Genomic DNA, 25,297 nt, shown 5'->3' with positions numbered 1-25,297 from the left:
TGTTTTTTCACACACTCCCAGCTTGCTACATTCTTGTAAATGGAAATGCAGTTCAACTGGAGGAAAAGAATGCATTGCTAATTTTTACCTTTGGTATAATGGTCTGTGACTGCAGAAGATTGGAATATTGATGGACGAAATAAGACAGGAGCAAATTGGTTGCCGAGCACAATACAAAACAGAGTCATAGTGACCTTCTGACGTCACTAATCAGCCCATTTCAGCTGGAAACTGAATTGAGGCAACATAGATACGTGCAGGCCAGTGGTTGAAGTTGAACTCTAAAACACAAGATATCTGTGTTGCTTTTACTTTTTTAGATCCTATTTGATCCCCAACACTGGGATTTCTCATTTCATTGTTATCCAACCAAAGGTATTCTGAAATGATTTCAGTTTCTTGCTAGTATTTATGTTATTAGTATCTACATTATTTCCACGAATGGCCAGAATTGTCTGCATCCGTCTGTGCAATTGGAAGCCTTGCTGACTTGTTAGCTGTGGAGATCTCCGCTGGATAAGAGAAACTACAAACTAGCTGAAAGGATTGCTCAAGATTTAGTAGAAAGTGGGACCTGGAGTTCGAATGGATAGAGCTGTCCTCCTTGCTTTGTCCACTTCTGCAAGGAACCGGTACATTCGTCATATAGGATTTGCTGAAGGGAGTTCTGAGGAAGAATTGCCTGTTGAAATGCAACATAACCAATTGGGAGTGTTGGAGCAGCACGGAGCACGAAAACGCTGGTTGAAACAGTTTTATAAGTTGCTAGAGGGAGGGTGCATTGTACCATCTAGTCCTCGGTATGAAATGCTGATGCGTAACAAGCAGTCATTGCCATATTGCATTGTATTCAGCCAACTACTGGGTTTATGGTGCAACAACAAAATGCAGGTGAATAACTTAACTTTGCTACGAATTCTTTATGATCGTAATTGCTTAGGAGATAATTGCATTGATTTTGCAGTCAGCCTTAAAGGAATGTTGCTTGTCATTCGCTTTGCTGCCAATTGCCCACAGAGTTTTTGTGAATTTCTCAATGGACTGTTTTACTAATCTGGTATTTTCTCCAGTACACTGCCCTCTACTGGAGATCTGTGGTGGTGTTCACCAATCAGTTTGATGAATCTGCATTGAGACTTGCAGAGTCCAAACTAGGAAATATAAATTTGATTTAAGTAATGTCCAAAAAGTGAAATTATAGATTTTTTAACAACCCCACACCGTGTGGAAACAGGCCATTTGGCCCAATTAGTCCACTCCAACCCTCCAAAGAGTAACCCACCTAGACCCATTCCTGTACCCTATTACTCTACATTTACCCCTGACGAATGCACCTAACTCACACATCCTTGAACACTTTGGGCAATTTAGTATGGCCAATTTACCTAATCTGAACATCTTTAGACTGAGAGAGGAAACCCATGCAGACATGGGGAGAATGTGCAAACTCTGCACAGACTGAGGCTGGAATGGAACCTGGTCCCTGACGTTGTGAGGCAGCAGTGTTAACCACTGAGCCACCTTGGCATTCACAGAATAGATATGGTGTGCACAATTGTTCCCTTAGTGGACAGTCACCTGAAGCTTGAACTAACCATTTGGGGACTTGAGTATAAATCCTAATATGGCTACTGAGGAATTGAAATTCCTAATAGCCCTCTGAAATGGTCAACTAAGCCTCTTTGTTAGGTGAAATTGCTCTGACTTTCATCATATAGACTTCAGTGGTGCAAGAAGATGGCTGACCATCATTCTCTCAAGTACAATTGTGGATGTGTAATAAATACTGACCAGGCCAGTAACATCATGTGGTATGAATACCTTTTATTCATATTTCAGATATAAATGCTACTGGAAAAGTCAGCATTTATTTATGATTCTGAACCCTAATTGCCCTTGAGAAGATGGTGCTGAACCACCTTCTTCACCTATGTGGTGGCAGTACATCTGCAGTGCTGTTGATGATGGAGTTACAAAAGTTTAATCTAGGAATAGGAAACAAGTTAGTTCCAAGCAAAGTCAGGATGGTCTGTGATTTGATGGAGAACTTGCAAATATTCCCATGTGTCTGCTGTCGTCTTATAACTGGTTGATGTCACAGGTTTGAGAGGTGCCATGGCATGTTACTGCAGCTCATATGTCACTGGTTCATGTTACTGCCACTGTGCACTACAGGTAGGGGAAGTGAATGTTTAAGGTGATGGATGGTTACCAGTTGGGAAGACTGCTTTGTAATGGATGGTGTTGAGAGTGTATTGCTGGAAAAGCACAGCAGGTCAGGCAGCATCCGAGGAGCAGGAAAATCGACATTTCGGGCTGGAGCCCTTCATTAAGAATGAATGTAATGGATGGTGTTGAGTGTCTTGAATTTGAAACTTCACTAGGCAATTGATACTTCTTGACTTGTGACTTGTCGAAGGTAGAGAGGGGAATCAGCAGGTGAGCTAGTTGTTGCAGAATTTCTAACCTCTGACTTACTCTTGCAGCCACTAGGCTTGTGTGGCTGGTTCAGTTCACTCTGTGGTCAGTGGTAATCCTGAACATTGATGGTGAAGCTGTTGAACATGGTGAAGATGGTTAGATTCTCTGTTCTTAGGGGTAATCAGTGTCAGCACTTAAATGATGCAAATGTTACTTGCCTCTTATCAGCCCAGAATGTTGTGGAGACTTGCTGCATTTGGATGTGGACTTCTTCAGTACTTGCGGAGTTGAGTGGTACTGAACAATGCCTATTGTTAGCGAAGATCTCCACTTCAGATGTGATAATGGAGTGAATTTGATTGAATTTTTCGAGGAGGTGATACAAGTAATCGATGAGGATAGACCAGTGGATGCTATCCATGTGGACTTTAGTAAGGCTTTCAACAAGATCGCTCATGGTTGGCTCATCCAGAAGATTAAGATGGAGAAAGTGAGGTCTGCAGATGCTGGAGATCAGAGCTGAAAATGTGTTGCTGGAAAAGAGCAGCAGGTCAGGCAGCATCCAGGGAACAGGAGCTTAATTTTCAGAGGATTAAGATGCATGGAATTCATGATGATTGAGCTGCGTGGAGTTACAATAAACTTGCCCATAGAAGGTAGAGGATAGTGGTGAAAGTGTTTTTTAGGCTGGAGATCTATGACTAGTGGTGTTTGCAGGGATCCATTTTGGAACCTCTGCTGTTTGTGATAAATTAATTGGATGAAAATCTAGATGGGTGGGTTAGTATGTTTGCAGATAATACAAAAATTGGTGTTATGGATAGTGTAGAAGGTTGTCAAAGGGTACAGATCAGTTGCAGATATGGGCCGAGAAATGGCAGGTGGAGTTTAATCCGTGTCATTGTGAGGTGTTGCACTTTGGAAGATCAAGTGTTAAGGAAAAGTATGCAGTTAATGGCAGGAGTCTAAACAGCATTGAAGAACAGAGGGATCTTGGGGTTTAAGTCCATAGCTTCCTGAAAGTGGCCACACAAGTTGAGAAGGTAGTAAAGAAAGCATATGGCATGCTTGCCTTTATTAGTTGGGGAATTCAGTACAAGAATCAGCGTGTCATGTTGCAGTTTTATAAGACTTTGGTTCGGCCACACTTACAGTATTGGGTTCAGTTCTGGTCTCCACATTACAGGAGGGATTATGGAGGCTCTGGAGAGTGTACAGCAGAGATTTACCAGGATGCTGCTTGGATTAGAGGGTATGAACTATAAAGAGAAACTCAAAAAACTTGGACTGTTTTCTCTGAAGAGGTCGAGGCTGAGGGGAGACTTGATAGAAATCTAAAAAATTGTGAGATGCATAGAAGGTTTGATGTGCAGAATCTTCTTCCAGAATTCAAATGTCTAATACTAGGGGGCATGCATTTAAGGTCAGAGAGGGAAAGTTCAAAGGAGATGTGAGGGGGAAGTTTTTTACATAGTGGTAGGAGTGTGGAATGTACTGCCAGGGTGGTAGTGGAGGCAGATACGATAGGGGTGTTTAAGAGGCTTGTAGATAAACGTGAATATGGAATGAATGGAGGGATGTGAACTAAAGGCAGGCAGAAGGGATGAGTTTAATTTGGTGTCATGTTTGGCACAACATTGTGCGCTGAAGAGCCTGTTCCTGTGCTGTACAGTTCTATGTTCTGTGTTGAGTGAAGGGCAATGATGAAGCAGCTGAACATGTTTGGTGCTCGGACTGTATCCTGAGAAATTCTTGCACTAATGTCCTGGGGCTGAGATGATTGGCCTTCATGACTGCAACTGTATTCCTTGGAGATTCCAAATGATGAAGAGCTCTCCCTTTATACTCTGGTTATGCTGCAGCGTTTTGATGCCACATTGTGTCAAATGTTGCCTTGATGTCAAGGACAGTTAATTGCACCTCGTCCCATCCGAAATTCAGCTCTCTCGAAATTGTTTGCACCAAAGCTGCAGTGAGGTCTGGAGCCGAGTCCTGATTGATGCTCAGTTCAGGCTTGAGGGGAAGGTTATTTTTGAATGTGTTGCTTGACACCACTGGTAATGATACCTTCCATCGCTTCGATGATGATTGATAGAAAATTGCATGAGCAATTGGCCAGGTTTGATTTGTTCTGCTTTTGTTTGGACCAGGGCTGCAATGAGGTTTTGAGCTGAGTTATCCCTGTGGAGGCCAAACTGAGTATGAATGATGTTCATTTATTCAATAACAGTATCAATGACATCTTCAATTGCTTTGATGATTGGAAGTAAATTGATGGTGCAGTAATTACAGTTAGCTCAGTTGACTAGATGGTTAGTGTGTGGATCAGATAGAATACACTGATAGGGAATCTGATCTCTGTACCAGCTAATGCAGATTCGGAGCCTGTCTCCTTGTTTGCCCTGTAGTGTTAAAAAAAACCTTGGCACTTTGCTGTAATTTGACAGCTAATTGTTAAAGGCTTGCTTTTGGGCACAGAACTCAAGAAGAAGAAGAACTTACCTGAGTGTACTCCTTTTGACTTCAATAATATTGAAAAAGACTGTTTCTGATCCTCTATTGAACCCCTCTCAATAGCTATTTTCTCATATCTCTGATTATCTACCACTTCTTCATTTTCCTCCGACCTCTGTTATGTGCTTGGCTCGAAGTCCAGGAAGCAGTGGCCCAAAATGTAATCTGCTTTGTTGGTGAATTGTTTGATGATGCACAGTCTGCTTCCACTGATTGCCAGTCTAGAAAGTTGAAGTCTAAGACACAATATTGGGTGAGTCTTCAGCGCAACTCTTTCAACAAAAAATGACAAAGCCATCAGAGTTGAACTCTATTGACAGATGCTGTCTAATTTCCTTTCCATTGTGTAAAAGTTACTGTTTTGGTTCCTTTCATGGACTCCTAGTTGAGTCAGTGATAGAGGCCTTAACATGATTTATCTAAGAGTGTTCCAGATTTTCAAGGATAATTCTTATCTGGGAATGATTACAAAGAAATGATGATGTGATCCATGATGAGACAGCAGTTACAAAGTTGCTTTCTTGTATGAAGTAGGAACGACTTGTGTGTTAATCTTGAGAAGGGTATGGGCCAATATTGACCAAGAAGTACATCCCCATCAGGTGCAATTCTGTCTCGCCTGACTTTTATACAAATGGGTTTCTGACACTCAGTGATCAGGAAAGGTCACCCTAAAAAGTTGACACTTTTTAATCAGAATGCTGAGACCAGTGCCAGTGCTTGAAGTGCCACTTGGGTAAAACCATGCAACTTAATTGAGCAGGTATCATCCAGGTTTTTAAGCTTCATGAACTTGCTTGATTGATTTGCTGCGTTGACAATGGAGAGCTGTGCTTGGACTTTTCCTTTGTGCAATTGTGCTCTGACTAAGGGGCTGTTTCACACAGGTGGTGGAATACATGCTGGAGTCATCATTATTTAAATTTGTGAGATTCAAATTTTAAAATTCTGATTTGCAACTTGCTTTTGGAGGATCTAAAGTTTGAAATCATTTTGAATTGAGCTGAATACCCTTCTCTTACCCCCAGCTCTGCTGTACGCTGATCTTTGTTAACACTGAGCAAACAAAAAGTTCAAAGAAAAATAAATGTCTTGTAAAAATCCAATTGTAGTATGAACTGATGTGAACTGAGCACAATCCACTTTGAAACTGCTGTAGGCGAAAGATTGCCCCTGCGGTTTTATTGCCCCACTGATTTCTGGAGAGCAACTGCAGCCAAAGTGATTTTAAAATTGAAGCCAAAGTACAAACTTTCAGATTTTCTTATTTTTGAGACCTTCCTTTATTTTTCTCAAACTATTCAAAATCGATCTGTTCATATAGGTCATGGGCATACAACTGAATCCAATTTTTACCAAATGTGAAGAATCTTTGAAGACGGTTAATGTAAGTCCTTTCACCAGGTGCTGACTAGATTTCAAAGCTGAACAAAACAGAAGATACGCCTTAATGTCATAGCACTGACAGGATCAAAGAGCCACTTCACATTAGTCATAACAGTTTATCAACTTTTTCAGTAGCCTTATATGTTGACTTATTATATAATTCAGACAAATGTTATCTAGCTCTCGCACTTAGCTGAGTGTTTGTCCTGGTACATGCAGTATTGGATGTATTCAGTTCCTTTGTTTCTAAAGTGCTTTGTAATGATAGTCAAGCTTGAGACTTGTAACATTTTTCAGACTCTATTCTTTCATGAGCTTTATTGCATTAATGTTGTAAAGACTTGATATGATATTGCCAATATAGTAGCTACAAGCAACAAATTTTATTACTTTAAAAAGACACTTCCTATCTGACAGATCAAAAATCATATGAAATTTTTGAAGTCACTCCCCAGTTTAATGGAGCTCCATGCATTTGGAAGATACAAAGTTATTTTGTTCTGTGTTATGGATGAGATAGAGTATGTTGTATAATGATCTTTGTGGAGTCCTAAACATGTTGGAAGAGATTAATTTCCTAAATGTCCCAATGGAAACAATCCAAAGGACAAGATTTCATTTTTGAAGACTTTTCTCATAACAAACAAATGAAAATCAACATAACTCAAGTATCAACTAATGGTCAACTGCTGCATTAATTTTAAAAAAAGGTCATTTTCTTCAACTTCTTCAAACCATGTTTCTGATCGTCGTGTAATGTGGAAGGGACAGTCTCAAGGTCTCTCCTATTTTCCAGCAGAAGTTCATCACATATACCATGGCAGGTTGAAACTTCTGGCATCCTTCAACAATTGTTTCACTCTGCGGTTTTACAGGAACAGTTATAACCTTGATGAATTCCCCCGTGTCTAAGATTGCAATAGCGCTGACAATCCAGAAAACTAGAACTTATTATATTCAACTCCTTTTAAATCCATTAGTTGGCTTTGATAAAACTGTTTTCTTTGCAGGCTAGTTTACTTCTGCTCCCAATCATTTCCGACAGAATGGAATTGACCAGTTCCTGGAACAGTTCCAAGTCTTTCCTCCCTGCTTCTCAGGAACTTTTCCTCTGTTATGAATTTCAGTGAGAGGTGCTAAAAGTTGCAACACCACACCACACTGGGGTTCACTTTGACTTTCTAGCCCTTCTTCACTCATTTCCATGGCAATCTGAAGTCCAAACTGAGGTCTTTACCAGGGATTCTACACCCCTTTGGCAGAACAATCTATTTTATATTGAATTAAAGGACATTTTACAATATATTTGTTTGGCCAAGTTCCACATTAGTGAGCACAGATACTACTCTTGAGGCTGCCTGCGCCATGAATTCTGAATAAGGTTCCTCAGATGATTTGATGTCGTTGTTCATTCTCAGAGTCTTTCAGGGGAGAAGTTCCCATATTGAATTTTCTTTTCCATTTCTTGAAAGTTTTAATGTTTGCCAGTTCACAAGATGAAGAATGCTGACTGCCATTTGATGTCTCACTGGATTGGCCTGTCTTCATGCGTAACTCCAGAGATTAATGTGGTATCTGACCATGTGACCTCACAGACATACTCAGTCCTGTCACGAGGCAAACATTTACATGCAGGACTTGACCCCTCCGGCCAAGATAATGTATGACCAATTTACTAAAGTAGCATTTATAGTATTTCAACAGGCATAAAGCATGATGTTCAGAAAACCGCAATTAAAATGCATCTCAGATTTCTGAAGCTTGTTTTAAGAGTGGTTAGTGCTGCTGCCTAACAGCACCAGGGACCCGAGTTTGATTCCACCCGCTGGCAACAGTTTACATGGAGGTGCATAGTCTCCCTGTGATTGTTTGGAGATGTTTACTGTATAAGAGCAGCAAGAAATTTGGTTCCTTTGGCTGCGTTCATGACTGTTCACAATGACCTGACTTCCCATAGCAATGCAATTGCTATCGCACTGGGCTCAGTGGTTAGCACTACTGCCTCACAGCACCAGGGAATGGATTCAATTCCAGCTTCGGGTGACTATCAAGTGGAGTTTGCACATTCTCCCTGTGTCTGTGTGGGTTTGCTCCGGTTTCCTCCCACATTCCAAAGATGTACAGGTTAGGTGGATTGGCCATGCTAAATTGCCCATTGTGTCCAAGAATGTGTAGGCTAGATGAATTAGCCATGGGAAATGCAGGACTGCAGGGAAAGGAGGGTGGGTGTGGGATGTTCTTTGGAGGGTTGGTGTAGACTCAATTGGCCGAACGGACTCAATCTTCACTATGGGGATTCTATATGAACTAAACTTGGCAAAAAAATGTTAGGCATTATCCATTGTACTGTAAACCTATACTAAATTTATAAACTTAAATTTGTAATGCTCCAGTAAATCTCAATTCCTCTAAGCAACTTTGCTTACTCTGGACATTAATGTTTACAAGTATGTACTGTTATTCTTTCAGGTTTAACTGTAGGGTCACCAGCAAATTAAACCTTTATGTGCAGATTCATATAGGATTACAGACGTTATGTTCAATTTGCTTCTTGGGAACTGGAGGTTACCCACATCCCCACATCCAGACTCCCTGCCCTTTTTTTGTTGGCTCCTTTGCCATGAGTCCTTGTTCAAAAGTGAATTGAAAGGTGCACTTGCTTTTCGTGCCTCAGATGTATGTTGGACCCAGGTTAGATCTACTTTCCTTTTGGGGGCACAAGGTTTGTCTTCATGCTTTTGTATGTACTGCAATGTGAAGCGCTGCCACTTGTACTGACTGCATGTGTTTAAACTGAATGGCTCACTGATTGGAGTAGAGACATTCCATGGTTTGTTTCATTCGCTATTTCAGCCAACCTCTGAAAAAGTTAGTAAAATGCATATGGGAAAGAGTTGGAGTGAGAAATTGACCTAGTTAGCACCTGATTTTGGGTGTTATGAGTGTCCCTGTGTTCCAAAGAGTATTCCATGATATGCATGTACTGTGAGGTGAGTTTTGGCAAATATCGCATTGCTGATGTTACAGTTGAAGTATTCAGGTACTAATTAACATGTAATATTAATTTGGTACCAATAGTAACAAAATCATAAATTGATGGAAAAACTCAGCAGGTAAGGCAGCATCTGTGGAGAGAAAGCAGAATTAATGTTTCTGGTCCAGTGACCCTGCTTTGGAACCTTCTTTTTTCTGTCCTATTGCTGGCCATGTCCTCAACTCAAATTGTCCCATTAATAGCGACAACTGTCTCTTCCATGGGGGTTACAACATGTAGGCTAACCTATTTACTTTGGCTAGCTCCTCGGGTTGTGCACTACCTTGTCCTGCAAGAGAGAAAGTGCTGCTGGTAATCGTAATGCATCATGTTTGGCTGATGTAATTGTTATGGTTGCATTGCTGGCAAGCTGAGGTCAGATGCGATTTTTGGCAGGGGTAATTGGAAGAGATAGGGTGAAATGCGTGATGTGAAATATGAATCCTGGTTGATCAAGCCTGTTTGGAGATGACCCTATTGGGCTGTGGAGAACTGAACTGTCTGAGGAACATGATGAATTTGGTGGGATATGACATGTGAAGATGCCTTCGCTGACACTGACTGCTTGAGTGTGGTCATTGAACTCCTTATCACTGTTGTGCCATTCTTCGCTGTTTCTCAGGACAGCTTCACTTCCTCCACCTACTTGAGCCACTATCTACTCCTCCTTTAAAATGTGCAGGCTGGCTTAAATTGTGGTCAGAAGGTTAGGATTTGGAAACATGATAGTGTGCATAAACATGTGTCCCCTTGTCTTTTGTCATCAACTAATTGGAAGAGCTTTCCTTTCACCTTGAATAAGAACCAACACATAAAAGTCAAATTCATAGGGTAAGCATTTGAGGCTGAAGAATTTAAGAACTGTTATAAGGCAAAATGTGTTTACAATAATGGTCTGAGGTATTTCCCAAACCATTGCTGGTTTTTGACACTTGCCTACAGAGGATATTCTTTTTGCTGGCAGCCTTTGTGGTGTGCAAAGTCTGAAATCTACTGGGCCCTGAGGAGACGGATGCATATAAGGATAATAAAAAGTGATTTTTATGCTACACAGGAAAAACAAAGTTCATTTATAACGCTGATACTGTAGGATAACTTTCCTTGTCACCTGATTGCAATCTAAATTATTTTTCATGAAGGTTTTTACTCTTTGGTCAAACAATTCACCGTTTATGATGTTCTTTTGATAAGATTAGATTCCCTACAGCGTGGAAACAGGCCCTTCGGCCCAACCAGTCCACATCGTCCCTCCGAAGAGTAACCCACCCAGACCCATTTTGAATATGATAAAAACAATACAATAAATTTGTAATGGCATCTGGAGTGATTTCAGGCAGCACCCGATGGACATGCTGAGTTGCAGTATCTGCTGTGAAAGTTTCTGTGAGCTGATTGGAAATATTCATGCAGTGCTGTTTTCAACCAGCAGATGGTGGCAGAGCATTTTACATGTTATTTTATTACCAGTTGACTTCCACTGACTGGGATTCCAATGCATTGCCATTTTTCTTAGTACAGAGGAACTTTGATTGTCTGAAAGACACTGGCGGGGGAAGTATTTTGTTTGGATAATCAAATGTTTGGATAACACAGTTTAGCCAAGCATTGGGACCTTGTGATCTTGTCTGGTAATCCGAAATTTAGAAAATTGAATGCCAGATAATCGAGGTTCCTCTGTATGTGGTGAAGTTCGGAAAAAGAAAGTTTGTAATTTTATATAGAAACCAAAGTACAACAACAATGCCCTTGTGATTTGACACCTGACACATAAATGTTTTAATTCTTTCATGGAATGAGGGTTGAGAGTGTGGTGCTTGAAAAGCACAGCAGGTCAGGAAACATCCAAGGAGCAGGAGAATTGATGTTTCAGGCATAAGCCCTTCATCAGGAATGAGGCTGTGGGCCAGTGGCTGAGTGATAAATGGGAGGGGGGTGGGACTGGGTGGAAGGTAGCTGGGAATGCGATAGGGGAGAAGGTGATAGGTTGGAGAGGGGGTTGGAGCGGATAGATGGGAAAGGTGATGGACAGTTCAAGAGGGTGGTGCCAAACTGGAGGCTTGAGATTGGGATAATGTTGGGGAGAAGGGAAATGAGGAAACTGGTGAAATCCACATTGGTTTCATGTGGTTGCAGAGTCCCAAGGTGGAATATGAGGTGTTATTCTTCCAGGTTGGGTGGTTAGGGTTTGGTGATGGAGGAGGCCCAGGACCTGCATGTCCTTGGTGGAGTGGGAGGGGGAGTTGAAGTGTTCAGCCACAGGGCAGTGGGTTTGGTTGGTGCGGGTGTCCCAGAGATGTTCTTTGAAACGATCTGCAAATTGGCATCCTGTCTTCCCAATGTAGAGGAGCCCACATCGGGTGCAACGGAGACAGTAGATGACATTGGTGGAGGTCCAGGTAAATTTCTGTCGGATGTGGAAGGCCCCTTTGGGCCTTGGATGGAAGTGAGGGTGGAGGAGTAGGCACAGTTTTTGCACTTCCTGTGGTGTTGGGAAATGGGGTGTGGGCTGGTGGTGGGCATGGATTTGATGAGGGAATGGTCTCTTTGGAACGCTGGGGATGGAACTATCTTCTGGTGGGGTCCATTTGTGGTGGCGGAATGGCGGAGGATGATGCGATGTATATGGAGAGGTGGGAATCAAGGGTGGAGGTGTGGGAAATGGAGGAAATGCCCTGGAGGGTATCATCGACCATGTGGGAAGGAAATTTCAATCTTGGAAGAAGGAGGCCGGCTGGGATTTTCTCAGGTAGAATTGGTCATCTTGGGAACCGGTGCGGTGGAGGCGGAGGAATTGGGAATAAGGGATGGTGTTTTTACAGGAGGTCGGGTGTAAAAGGAGGAGGTGTAGTCACTGACAAGACCCATTCCTAATTGCGTTTGAACTGGGTGGCTTGTTTGGTCCTTTTCAGAGGGTAGTTCAGAGACAACTATATTTCTGGGTAGGATGGAGCTTTACAACAATCAATACGAGTTTCATGCTCTCCTTGACTTCCATATTTAGTAATTAAATTTAGATTCCAGCCATGGTGGCATTTCAATCTGCGTCACTGAAACTTGGAATCTGTGTTATTACTTCAGTGATATTACCACTACACCAGCCTTAGAAGTAGGTTGGAGTTTCTGGATTCCTCTGTACTTAATATTTCTACTGTACAGAAGGATGTTTGATCAGTCCTGGTGATATTAGGTTCAGTACTTCAGTTTACACACAAAGGAAGTAACCTCCACAAAATCCTTAGCGTGTACCATTTACATTTGAAACATATGTGAATTTTGAATTATTTCTGTTAATGAACCAGGCAACATTTGTTACTTAACAAAATACTGTTGAATTTCAGTATGGTGTTTTCCAGGTGATACACTTCATTATAAGTAGCCAGGTAGGTTGGGAAATTTTTTGAAACTAGCAACAGATAATTAAATAAAAAGGGATAAGTTGAAGCGTGGCAGAGAACTCTCAAGAAAAATAGACAGTAAAATCTCCTGCAAGAACATGGCAAGGAAACAGTAACTGAAATAAATGTTGGTACATTAGAGGGTGAAACTGGAGAGTTAGTAGTGGGAAAACAAGAAAATGGTGCAAACCTTGAACAAATGTTCCGCATCGGTCTTCACAACAGAAGATTCCAAAAACTTTCCGAAAATGCTCGAAAAATCATTGGCAAAAGGAAGGGAGGCATTTAAGACCATTGTAATCATCAGAGCACAAGTACCAGGTAAGTCATTGGGATTAGTGGATGACAAGTCTCTGCACCTGATGACCTGCATCTTATGATCTTCATGAAAATGGCTGCAGAGATGGCAGATCCATTCGATGAAATGTTCTAAACCTCCCCTTGATTGTGAAAAGTACTCAGCCATTTGGAAAACTGCAAATGGAACACTTTAATTCAAGAAAGGCAGGAGAAAGAAAGCAGGATATCATAGGTCAGTTTGTCTACGATCTATCATTGAGAAAATGCTTTTAGTTTTAAGAAGGTAATAGTGGGACACTGAGAACATGGTAAGACAATCAGGAATAGTCCGTATGCTTTTGTAAGAGGGATATCTGATTTGACAGATTTTTTTTTCTTTGAATTCTTTGAGGGTGTAACAAGGACGGTTGATAAAGGATATCTGGAGATGTGTGTTTAGATTTTCAAAAGGCATTCAATGTGGTGACACAAAAAAGGTTACTATCCAAGAGCTGATCGTGTTGAGGGTTATATTCACATGGAGGATTGGCAAACTAACAAGAAACAGAATCAGGATAAATGGGTCATTTTCAGGTCGTCAAACTTACAATATCGAATGCTGCAGTGATTAGTGCTAGGTCTGAACTAGTCATGGTCTGCGTTGCTGACTGGGATGAAGGGACGGACAATATGTAGCCAACAGCAGGAAAGCCAAGTTATGAGGATTAAGAGTTTGCAAAAAAAAGTTGCTAGCTTAAGTAAACATGCAACATATGAATTAGGCATGAGTAGGCCATTTAGTTCCTAAAACCTGCTGTTCTATTTAATATTTGAGTGAACAAAAAAATTAGCCGATGGACGACAATGTGGGAAAATGTCAGGTTGTCCACTTCGGTTGGAAGAATATAAAAGCAAAGTTTTATCTAAGTGGATAGAGATTGCACAACGGGGGTGGGGGTGGGTGGCGGGAGGGGGCGGGGAGGGGGGGCGGTGGGTTTGAGTGTCCTTGTACATGAATCGCAAAAGGAGAAAGTGAGGACTGCAGATTCTGGAGATCAGAGTCGAAATGCTGGAAAAGCACAGCAGGTCAGGCAGAATCCGAGGAGCAGGAGAATCGATGTTTTGGACATACTTCCTATAGGAGGGAGACCAGAATTGCACGCACTATTCCAAAAGTGGTCTCACCAATGACCCATTGAGCTGCAACATGAGCTTCCCTACTCCTATGCTCAAAGCCTTGACAAATAAACGAAACATGCCAAACGCTGCCTTCACTATCCTATCTACCTGCGACTCCACTTTCAAGAAAAAGTGAACCTTCACTCCAAAGTGTCTTTGTTCAACAACATTCCCCAGGACCTGAGCATGAAGTGTATAAGCCCTGCCCTGATTTGTCTTTCCAAAATGCAGCACCTCATGTTTATTGAAATTAAACTCCATCTGCAACTCCTAATGAATCAGACACATTAATACAAAGGTAATGTATTTTAAAAAAGGAGAGATTGCCTGGTACAGACTGGAAGAATAAAGTTTAAACCTCTTTGTAATCCTTAAAATGTGCACCTTTTAACGTGAGATCACAGTTGTTTAATGGGTGACTTGTAGCTACAGCAGTATTGGAATCTTTAGACAGCGCTTACACTGCTGTTAGCTTCCAAAATGTTGTTGAAGAGGAACTACGAACAAGGAGAATGACAAAGCCTTCCAGGTTCTGCTGCTCTGAGTCCATCATTCCTTCTCTCTGCTCTGCTCCTCACAAAAGCAGTGACTGAAGTACATTTAATTTATATATTCCACATTTGACTCCATTGTCCAAGCTGAGGCAAGCCTTTTGTCTTCCAACATGTGAAATTACAGAATATAGAACATAGAACAATACAGTGCAGAACAGGCCCTTCAGCCCTCAATGATGCGCAGACCTGTGAACTATTCTCAACTCGTCCCCCTACACTATCCTAAAATCATCCATGTGCTTATCTAAGGATTGTTTAACTCTCCCTAATGTGGCTGAGTTGACTACATTAGCAGGTAGGGCATTCCACGCCCTTACAACACTTTGAAGTTATGCACCCTCGTACACGCTGACGTCATCATCCTCGGAAAAAGACTTTCACTGTCTACCCTATCTAATCCTCTGATCATCTTGTATGTCTCTATCAAATCCCCTCTTAGCCTTCTTGCCAATGAGAACAGGTTCAAGTCTCTCTCAGCCTTTCCTCATATGACCTTCCCTCCAGACCAGGCAACATCCTGGTAAATCTTCTCTGCACCTTTCCAATGTTTCCACATCCTTCCCGAAATATGGGGACCAGAACTGTACACAAGTGTGGCTGCACCAGCGTTTTTTTTAATTGCAACGAGTTATCATATGAGTGTGCATTATGGTAGGAGATGTGAATTTGTTGAAGCTAAACTTGACTGGTTTCAGAGTCCTTCCATAAAATGGTATTTTTAGTGTAGACCATTTTTCTAATTCTAATTTTCTAATGAGTCTCCTGAACCTACCTCAAACTGTGATGATTACAGCAGCCATTTTATTTGTCCTTTTTAAAAAAAACCCTGTAATCCATGAAAAGTCTACAGAATAGTCATCTGATGGCGGAAGTTGAAACTTGATAGTGCATTTTTACCACTATTGTAACAAATTCCCAGGCTCTGATTTGCATTGAGTAGTTGAAGTTTGCAGCTCCCATGTTTCTCAATAAGCAAGATGACAATACAAGATGTAAGTGAGGACTGCAGATGCTGGAGATCAGAATCAAGATTAGAGTGGTGCTGAAAAAGCATAGCAGGTCAGGCAGCATCCGAGGAGCTGGAAAATCGACGTTTTGGGCAATTTTGCCCGAAACGTCGATTTTCCAGCTCCTCGGATGCTGCCTGACCTGATGTGCTTTTCCAGCACCACTCTAATGTTGAAGATGACAATACATCCCTGCACTCTGTTGCTGTGGTTGAAGTGATGTTCTTCAACTGATTGTTCAAACACTATGTTATCAGCAACAAATGGATGTGACGCACACTGACAATGCTTCATCAGCACTATTTGCCAATTTTAGTAAACTCTGCAGATGTGTTGGATGAAAACTGCAGGAATTTTATTAAGCCAGAGGGACAGCTGTCAAATGGCCGAGGGTGCGCTCTCATCTATAAAACTAGTTATTAATCACAAATGGCGTAGGAAAGCATTAAAATACTTGCCTTAAACACGCAGGAACTTTATGAACCAGATTTAAGTTTCAGTGTCATTTGGTGCTGACATTTAAGAGTCGTGTTTAAATAAATGTGCCAATCTAAACTCTGCATTATCTTGCTTTTGTCAAAATTTGGCAGATTTAGGTCCCAATGATAAGCCAATTGTTGCTTCTCTTCATCAGTCAGTGCAGTTAAACTGGCCAATTGGAGTTATGCAAGACATGTCAATTTGTTTCCTGCTTGTTGGATCGATTGGGTTTTTTTTTCTCCTCTTTCTTTCTTTGATTTCCCCCAGATCTATGTGAAGGAATGTAACAAAAGGCAATGTCAGTGTGTTGATGCAGAAATTTAATTAGGTTATTTAATTGCTACATGAGTGAAATGATACTGGAACATTTGTTCAATGAATTTGCAGCTTGTTTGACAAACAAGGCAAGTGAAATTAATTACTGATAAACAGGTTTATTCTCACATACTTTGAATTGCTTAAATCTGGTGCACTCTTTTGAACATTATTTCTGCTTTTGTGTCATATTTTGAGATCAGTTTAAATCTGCTGAACTGGGAATTAACTTCTTTGAAATTCATGGGATATGGGCATCACATGGATTGCTCCATCCTGAAATGTCCTTGAACCAAGCAAATTGCTGGGCTATATAGGGCCAGGTAAGAATCAACCACATTGCCGTGGGTCTGGAGTCTGATATGTACCAGACTGGACGTGCGGATGAATCATTATTTTTGAAGGGAAAAGGTGACGGTATGGTGATACTATCAGACTCATAGAGTCAGAGGGTTGTACAGCACGGAACCAGACCCTGTAGTCCAATTCATCAATGCTGACCAGATATCCTGATTAATCTACTCCCATTTGGCAGCATTTGGCCCTTATCTCTACACAGTTCCTATTCGTATAGTCATCCAGATGCCTTTTAAATGCTGTAATTATACTTTCTTCCACCACTTCCTCTGGCAACTCATTCCATACATGCACTATGCTCTGTGTGAAAAAGTTGCCCTTTAGGTCCCTTTTAAATCTTTTCCCTCTCACGTTAAACCTATGCCCTCTAGTTTTAGACTCTGTACCCTTGGAAAAATACCTTGTTTATTCAGCCTATCCATGCCCTTCGTGATCTTATAAAACTCTGTAAGGTCACCCCTCAGCCTCCGACACTCCAGGGAAAATAGCCCCAGCCTATTCAGCCTTTCCCTACATCTCAAATCCTGCAACCTTGGCAGCATCCTTGTAAATCTTTTCTGAAACCTTTCAAGTTTAACAACATCTTTCCTATAACAAGGAGACCGGAATTGAATGCAGTATTCTAAAATTGGCCTCACCAATGTCCTGCAATCCAGAAGGTTAATTGATGTTCTTGGGGCATGAGTTCAAATCCCACGACAGCAACAAGTGGAATTTAAATACTGTTAATTAATTTGGAATATAAACCCAGTCTTGACATGGTTACCATTACCAACTATCACTGATTGTTGTAAAAACTCAACTGGTTCACTAATTGTTGTGGTTCTGTTCGCTGAGCTGGAAGTTTTTGTTGCAAACGTTTTGTCCCCTGGCTAGGCGACATCATCAGTACTTGGGAGCCTCCTGCGAAGCGCTTCTTTGATGTTTCCTCCGGTGTTTATAGTGGTCTGTCCCTGCCGCTTCCGATTGTCAGTTTCAGCTGTCCGCTGTAGTGGTTGGTATATTGAGCTACAAATCTTCGCACAAACTTTGAACACTTTGGTTCACTAATGTCCTGTAGGGAAGAAAATCTGCCATCTTCACCCTTGTCTGGCTGGCATGTGACTTCAGATGCAAAGTCATGTGGTTTATTTTGAACTGCCTGAGCAACCCTTTTAGTTCAAGGACATTTGGGGTTGGTTGACAAAAGTTGACCTTGCCTGTAAGGCCCACATTGCGTGAAAGAATGAATAAAGAGAAATGATGACAAATTTCCTTTTCAGAAGATGTTAGTGAACTGTATTTGCATCAGTTACTTGGGTTAGCTCTTTTTTTATTACAGTTTATGTATAAAAATACTGAATTTGCTTTCCTTGGCAGTTGAGACTGAGGCAGATTTTTAATTCGAAAGGAAATCTCAAGTAATGGGGGAAATGGCAGGAAAGTGGATTTGAGGATTATCAGATCATGCATGATCTCACTGAATGAGAGAACAGATTCAATGGGCAAAATGGTCTACTTCTATTCTTACATCTTAAGGTTTGCTGTGGTGGCATTATTTCTACTTTTGTGCCATATTTTGATATCAATTTAAATCTGCTGAACTGGGAATTAACTTCTTTAAAATTCATGGGATATGGACATTGCATGGATTGCTCCATCCTCAAGCGTCCTTGAACAAAGCAAATTGTTGGGCTATCCACAGCCAGTTAAGGTCAGGGTTCTGGCCTTGAGACTATCAGTCCAGTGACACAATCACGATGCTGTCATTGCCTGCCAATCTTAATGTGAACTTTTGATGTATTTATATGTTCAATAATAATTACCTTAATCCCTCTTTTCTCTTGCAGAGTTTGTTGGAGGGAGTGGCGAATGTCCAGTGCCAGCTCCGACTTACCCTCTTCGATACCACATATTCCCATTTCTTTGGCAGAACCTGGAAGAGTTCTCCACAGCCCATAATGCACACCCATGGCCAGCCAGCCAAAGTGTTGTTCAATCAGGTAAGAAAACATTCGGTGGATATCATTCTCTGGGCTTGCTGTATGGTTGACATTGTGTCTGCTCTGACTTACCTTCAGTAAGTTGATGGTGTACTTTCAATCCACCTAAGCATGTGCACTGTCTGGACGCAGCCAAGTTTGGATCAAACATTGGGCAGTTTACAGAAATAAATATTTTTATTTCTAGGTAAGAGTATCAGCTTGAAGAATGAGTTTCTTTTCAGGCAATGTGACCTTCTCAGCTGCGGAGTAAGATTTCTGGGCTCCCAGTCTCCCTCAACCCAGAATGTCATGTCATGAGGAATATGATCTAAATAATATTTTTTAAGAAGATCCAAATAGTTATGTCCTGAATCTTTAAATAAAGGACATTTTGCTCAGGAAAAGACATTGTGTACACTGGTAACAATGGTGTACCTTCAAGGAGTAGCTTGCTTTGATGGACTCATGCACTCTGAAGAACTTTCAGAGAAAGAGAACAGCCCAGTTTGTGAGTGGATTAAGATGATTGCATTTTTGAACTCGGTCAGAGAGAACTTGAGACCTGTCTGAGATGCAACAACTCACTGCTCCATCTCTTTTTGTTTCTAACTTATTTTAGCCAAGTCTTTGAGCTAATAACTTATTATTACTCTATAACCTAATAACCATTGTCATTTGTGGAAGATTCCTTCAAGGATTTGTTTGAATCTACCCCACTATTTAGAAGAATATGGGCCAAGTGGAGGGAAATAGGGTGAGAGTGGATGGACGTTTTGGTTGGCATGGATCAGTTTAGGCTAAAGGGCCAGTCTCCGTGCTGGAGGACTCTATGACTCTCTCTATGACACTATTTGGCAGTCAGGGTGAAATTAGACAAATGAATCACTTGCAAATTAGATACCAAATGTGCAAATGCAAAGTATTGCTGATAATCTGAATAAAAACCAAGTATCGGAAATACTTAGCAAGTCAGGCAATATCTTTTAATAGAGAAACCGACTTACTGATTCAAGTTTAGGACCTTTTCTTAGAATTGATGAAAGATCACTGACCTGAAATGTTAACACTGATTTTCTCCCAATGTTTTGTGACCTACTGATACAAAGCATACTTATGATCTTTTATTTAAACCAGAGTCATCATCTAGCTATAGAGCCAAACCTATAACAAAAGCATAGTACTACAAAACAAACTATGGCCAACCAGATGGCTTATGCAGGCAAAGAACCACTAAGTCAAATATCCTCAAAACAAGTTGACAGACTAATTCACATTGTGCATTTGACGATTGCTAAGGTTAAGCTATACTTATGCCTTGATCAGTGTTCCAGAAAAGAAGTCCATTGCTTATTGCTGTTGTATTGCGGCCTACCCTCTTATTTTACACAGTAAATATCATGATATCTGCAACAAATGAAAGTTGGAGTACCTGTGAAACCTCCAAGGGTTCTCCAAATGATCAGATATAAATATACCATAGATTTGAATTGACTGTAACAGACAGGAAAATTTCAGATTGAATTTCTTTACTGACCTTAATTGGGCATCTGAACAGATGCTACTGTATTTAATACTCTTGATTGACACTGTATACACTAAGGTAAATGATATGTCAGCATACTGGTAATTATATTGTACACATAGAATCTCTACAGTGTGGAAACAGGTCATTTAGCCCAACAAGTCTGCACTGACCAACCAGACCCATTCCCCTTACCCTATCACTCTACATTTCCCATGACTAATGCACCTAATCTACACATCCCTGAACACAATGGACAATTTAGCATCACCAATTCACCTAACCTCCATATCTTTGGACTGTGGGAGGAAATCAGAGCATCCAAAGGAAACTCGCGCAGATACAGGGAGAATGTGCAAACTCCATCCAGACAGTTGCCCGAGACCGGAATCGAACCCGGGTCCCTGGTGCTGTGAGGTAGCAGTGCTAACCACTGAGCCACTGTGCTGTACTATCTGTGGCCAAGGTCTGCTTTAGAGCAAATTCACACACACAGTTCATAATCTATTGCTAATGTGGCTTGGTTTGCATTGAATACTTGCAGCACTGTGCCAGAAAGTTGAGTACAGAAACAGCATTAGGCACTTGCTTTTAGCCCAGGGAAAAGTCAATGATGCAAAGAACAAAAACTAAGCGACAGATGAAATCATGGCAATAGATCAGAGGTGACATTAGACACACTGGAAAGGAGAAGACAAGTCATATTGCGAAGTTTGTTTAATTACAGTGCAATCACACTTGTTCTTGCTTTATATCTTGTCAGATGCTCTATTGTGTCTTGTATTGATTTTAGTGTGTTATCACTCATGCCACTACTTTATCTCCTTTATTCATTTTGTGTGTTGTTTCATTGTGTCATTGATGCACCCCAGCACTGCACCCCATCATTTCTGCTGACTTTTTATCAGGTTTTGTCACCAGAAAACCTGATGGCTAGGATGTAGGGATTTTATTTTTACTGTGTGACTTAAGTAGTTAAACAGTGAAATAATACCTTTCTGGAAGTAGTTAGCAAATTCTGCTACCTTGGATTAGGGTGACAGATGATCTGTCTCGTGGTACAGAACTTGATACATGCAGAAGAAAAGCAGCTATCATCTTTGGCTGATCCATGAAAAGTGCAAAGTGCATGGAATTAAATCAGGTTAACTATTGGGATTAAGTTGACTGAGAACCCTGGCATAATAAACAGCATCTTACCGTATATCATGACAGATGGATGACTTGCATCTATGTAGAAAAGAAACTCAGCTATTTCCGTCTTCACTGTCAATGGTATATTATGGGTATATCATGGCAGGGAAAAATCTCAAATGCATGAATGTGGTAGTCCTCCCAAAGGCCAAGTTCTGCATTTGATGCTATTCATTAAACAAAAGTGGTTTCTTTGGTACGAGCATGTCTGCAGGATGGAATTCAGTTGCACACCTGAGGAGTTTTGGTATGGTAAGGTAGCCAAAATCAGGTGACGAGCTTTGTTCTGTCTTTTATTGTTTTCTTCTGCACAAACCTCAGGGGTCCGTGCATGGCATTGACTTCTGAAACTGGAAGTCAGTGCTAGGAATGGCATTGGCATGCCAATCAGCATTCATGGGCCCTCAGAGTGGAAAGGCTGCACAGATTAAAGGGATCATTTGCAATCTGAGATCCACTTCAGGGATGCTTGGAAGCATGACATAAAGGCCCCGGGGATATCATCTATTGGACTGAATTATTAGTGCCTCATGTGGGATGGTGTGCACCACATGGCCTCAGTGGCTGGCAGCAGACACCATTGTCGAAAGCAGCATCCTACAATGACATTTGGTAGCTTCATACATCTCAGCGATTGGCCTCTTCAGCCTTTGTGATTGCTTCATGATGTCCCATTTGGAAATGATTTGCTTATTGCAAGTCCACTATCCTTTGTGGGTGAAAATATGCCATAATGTAAACTGAAAGGCTCATGGTCACAAGTTCCTGTTATGAAGTTTCCCCCAAAATGTCATTCTCACTTCGATGGAATCTTCGATAACTTTATTGAGTTGACATCTTGTATCTCTGTACCTTTGCTCTTTTGGAACTTAATTATTTTGTAAGTGGAACTAAATCTAGGGGCACTGCTTAAAAATAAGGGGTGTCCTATTTATGACAGAGATGAGTCTGAATTTCCCCTCTCAGGGTCTTTAGTCTTTAGAATACTCTTCCTCAGAGAGTAGTGGAAGCTTGGTCATGGAGTCATAGTCTTTGAATGTATTCAAGGCTGAATTACATTTTTGATCTACTGGTGGGCTAGTAGTTATGTAGCAGGTAGACAGGACAGTGAACATAACCCCCACAAACAGATAAGCCTCCTTATTGAATTGAGGAACAAGCTTGATGGGACAAAAGCCTACTTCTCTTATTTCTTATGGTACTGATTTCATGTTTTTATGGAGATAAGTTTCCAGGTAATCCCCTGTCAATGACTGGCCTTGAGATTATTTGACCTTTGGGACTGATTCTAGCTCCCAGTGGGTTTTCAATGGGTGGGATGTGATGGAGGTTAATGTATTTATAGGCTTGGATTTCGAGCCTGAGGATTTTTATATTATGTCTCATCTGTGTACTCCCAATCAATGACAGTGAAGGGTAGAAATTACCAGCTGTCTGATGGGTGGAAATGTTCAGACGAGCAGCTGGCATCAGAAGAAGGGCTACTGGCAAGAAAATTAAGGTGTAACTTCCTTTGGGGAGCAGTTACTTCAGCAACCAACAAAAACACTTTATGCAGACTGAGTGTGATATCAAATGTAAGCCAGCATGAATTCAAAGAGTTGATTTTATTTAATGGCAGCGTGTTGATGAGTGAAAAGAGAGTAAGGTACGTTTCCTGATTTGCAGAGACATTTGTGATGGGAAGAATGATGTAAGTTGTATCAATGAAAAAAAGCTGGATAAGCTCTGGTTCTGTTCTTTGGAGCAGAGAACGTTAAGGAGGGACCTGACAGAGGTGTATGAAATTATAGGGGCATAGACAAGGTGGATAGAAAGTAGCTGTTACCTTGAGTGAAAGGGTCAGTAACAAAGGGGTATAATTTTAAATTGAAAGGCAGGAGGTTGAGAGGGAATTTGAAAGAAATATTTTCATCCAGAATATGTGATGTGGTAGGTGCTTGGAATACATTGCCTGGAAGGGGTAATTGAGTGGGAAACCTTACAACCTATAAAAAGTACTTGGATGAACACAACATAACATTCAAGGCCATGGGCCTAGTGTGGGAAGGTGGGATAATGTGGATGGTATATACAGTATTCTTGATGGTGCAGACTCATTGAGCTGAAAAGCCTCTTTATTGTATATGGTTCCTTGAATCTAAAGTAGGATGTTACAAAGACACAGTGACAGAGGAAAACTGAGGTAATTTATTGTGGGAAAACTTGATGTTATTCACTTTAGGCTCAAGAAAGACAAATTGGAATACTTTCTTGAAATTGAAAGCCTAGAAACTGTGGAAGAGCAATTTAAGTGTCTTGGTACATGAGTCACTAAAACCTAGTCCACAGGCACAGACAGTGATCAATAAAGATAATGAAATGTTAGCCTATATCTTGAGCAGGTTGAAATACAAATTACAAAGTTCAGTTGTTTGGAACCCCATTTGCAGAATTGCGCTCATGATGGATATATTACACCTTAGGAATGATCTATTGCCTTGGACTCAGTATAGTGCAAATTTGCCAGAATGATGTTGGGTTAAATTATTAGGATCTGTTCCATGAACTTGGCCTGTGTTCCTTTGACTTTGTAAGTCTGGTAGATCATCTAATTGAGGTGCTTATAAATGTTTAAATGATTTGTCAGAGTTCAGTAGATGCAGAGAATCTATTACCTTTGCTTGGGGAGACCGTAACAGGGGTGCACAGTGTTAAAATTAAGGTCTGATGTTTTGGCAGTTAAATGAGGAAGCATCTTTCATGTGGTGGGTACATGAACTCCCCCCTCTCTCTCCCCCCCTCCCCCAAAAGAAAACAGTAGATGCTTGTTCATTTGAAATTGTTATAACTGGGGTTAACAGGTATCTATTGGGTATGTATGTTTAGGGACATTGGTGTTAAGAGGATCATTGGGTTGCAATTGTGATAGCCCTGATCTAGGCTTGAGAAACTGAATGCTATACTCCTGTTTCAATGGGAGAAGGTGAGGACTGCAGATGCTGGAGATCAGAGTCGAAGAGTATGATGCTGGGAAAGTACAGCTGGTCAGGCAGCATCCAAGGAGCGGGAGAATTGATGTTTTGGGCTTAAGTCCTTCATCAGGAAGCCCTCCTGTTCCAATGGTCCTAATTTAAATGACACCACAATTGACAAATTTCCACTTGGTTGGATTTTCAATGTATATATGATTGACAATACTTCGGCTAAATCTTGATTGTTGTGGACAGGTACCTGACTTTAGTCTAATTGGCTATTCCTTTTGTAAAGAAACTATTTGAAAAAAGATGTAATTTTGAAGATTAGCTACATGTTTTAGTCCATATCTCAACCATTTTAGGAATTTTCATCAGAGTAACCACATGCTAAGATCAGCCAGGCGAAGTGATAAGCAGTTTGCTTCAGGAAGTTTTAGTCAAATTTCAACATGGATAATTAATGAGTATTGTGTGTGTTGTCCAAAATGATTGCACTTTAGTTTTCTTGTGAAAGATATTCTTCACTGAAATAGTTTGCGGAATTTTCACATGGCAAATGGAGTTCAATATAGCTAAGTGTGAGGTGATTCACTTTGGTAAGAGTAATAAAAAGATGGGGTACTGGGCTAACGGTCGGATACTTGGTAGTGTGGATGAGCAGAGGGATCTTGGTGTCCATGTACACAAATCTTTGAAAGTTGCCACCCAGGTAAATAGTGCGGTGAAGAAGGCATAAGCC

General features: G+C 41.0%; 1 protein-coding gene across 1 annotated transcript in view; it reads left to right on the top strand.

Moving 5' to 3' along the window:
• nphp4 (nephronophthisis 4) overlaps positions 1–25,297 on the top strand; it is a 431,885-nt gene that overhangs the window by 39,569 nt on the left and 367,019 nt on the right. Inside the window, exon 2 of the mRNA XM_043675534.1 lies at positions 18,751–18,903. Within this exon, the coding sequence (XP_043531469.1) occupies positions 18,751–18,903 (153 nt within the window). The remainder of the gene's footprint in view (positions 1–18,750; positions 18,904–25,297) is intronic.

The sequence above is a fragment of the Chiloscyllium plagiosum genome, chromosome 34 (assembly GCF_004010195.1).
Source record: "Chiloscyllium plagiosum isolate BGI_BamShark_2017 chromosome 34, ASM401019v2, whole genome shotgun sequence".
NCBI lineage: Eukaryota > Metazoa > Chordata > Chondrichthyes > Orectolobiformes > Hemiscylliidae > Chiloscyllium > Chiloscyllium plagiosum.
The sequence above is the reverse complement of the archived record's forward strand: the minus strand, read 5'-3'. Positions and strand labels throughout refer to the sequence as shown.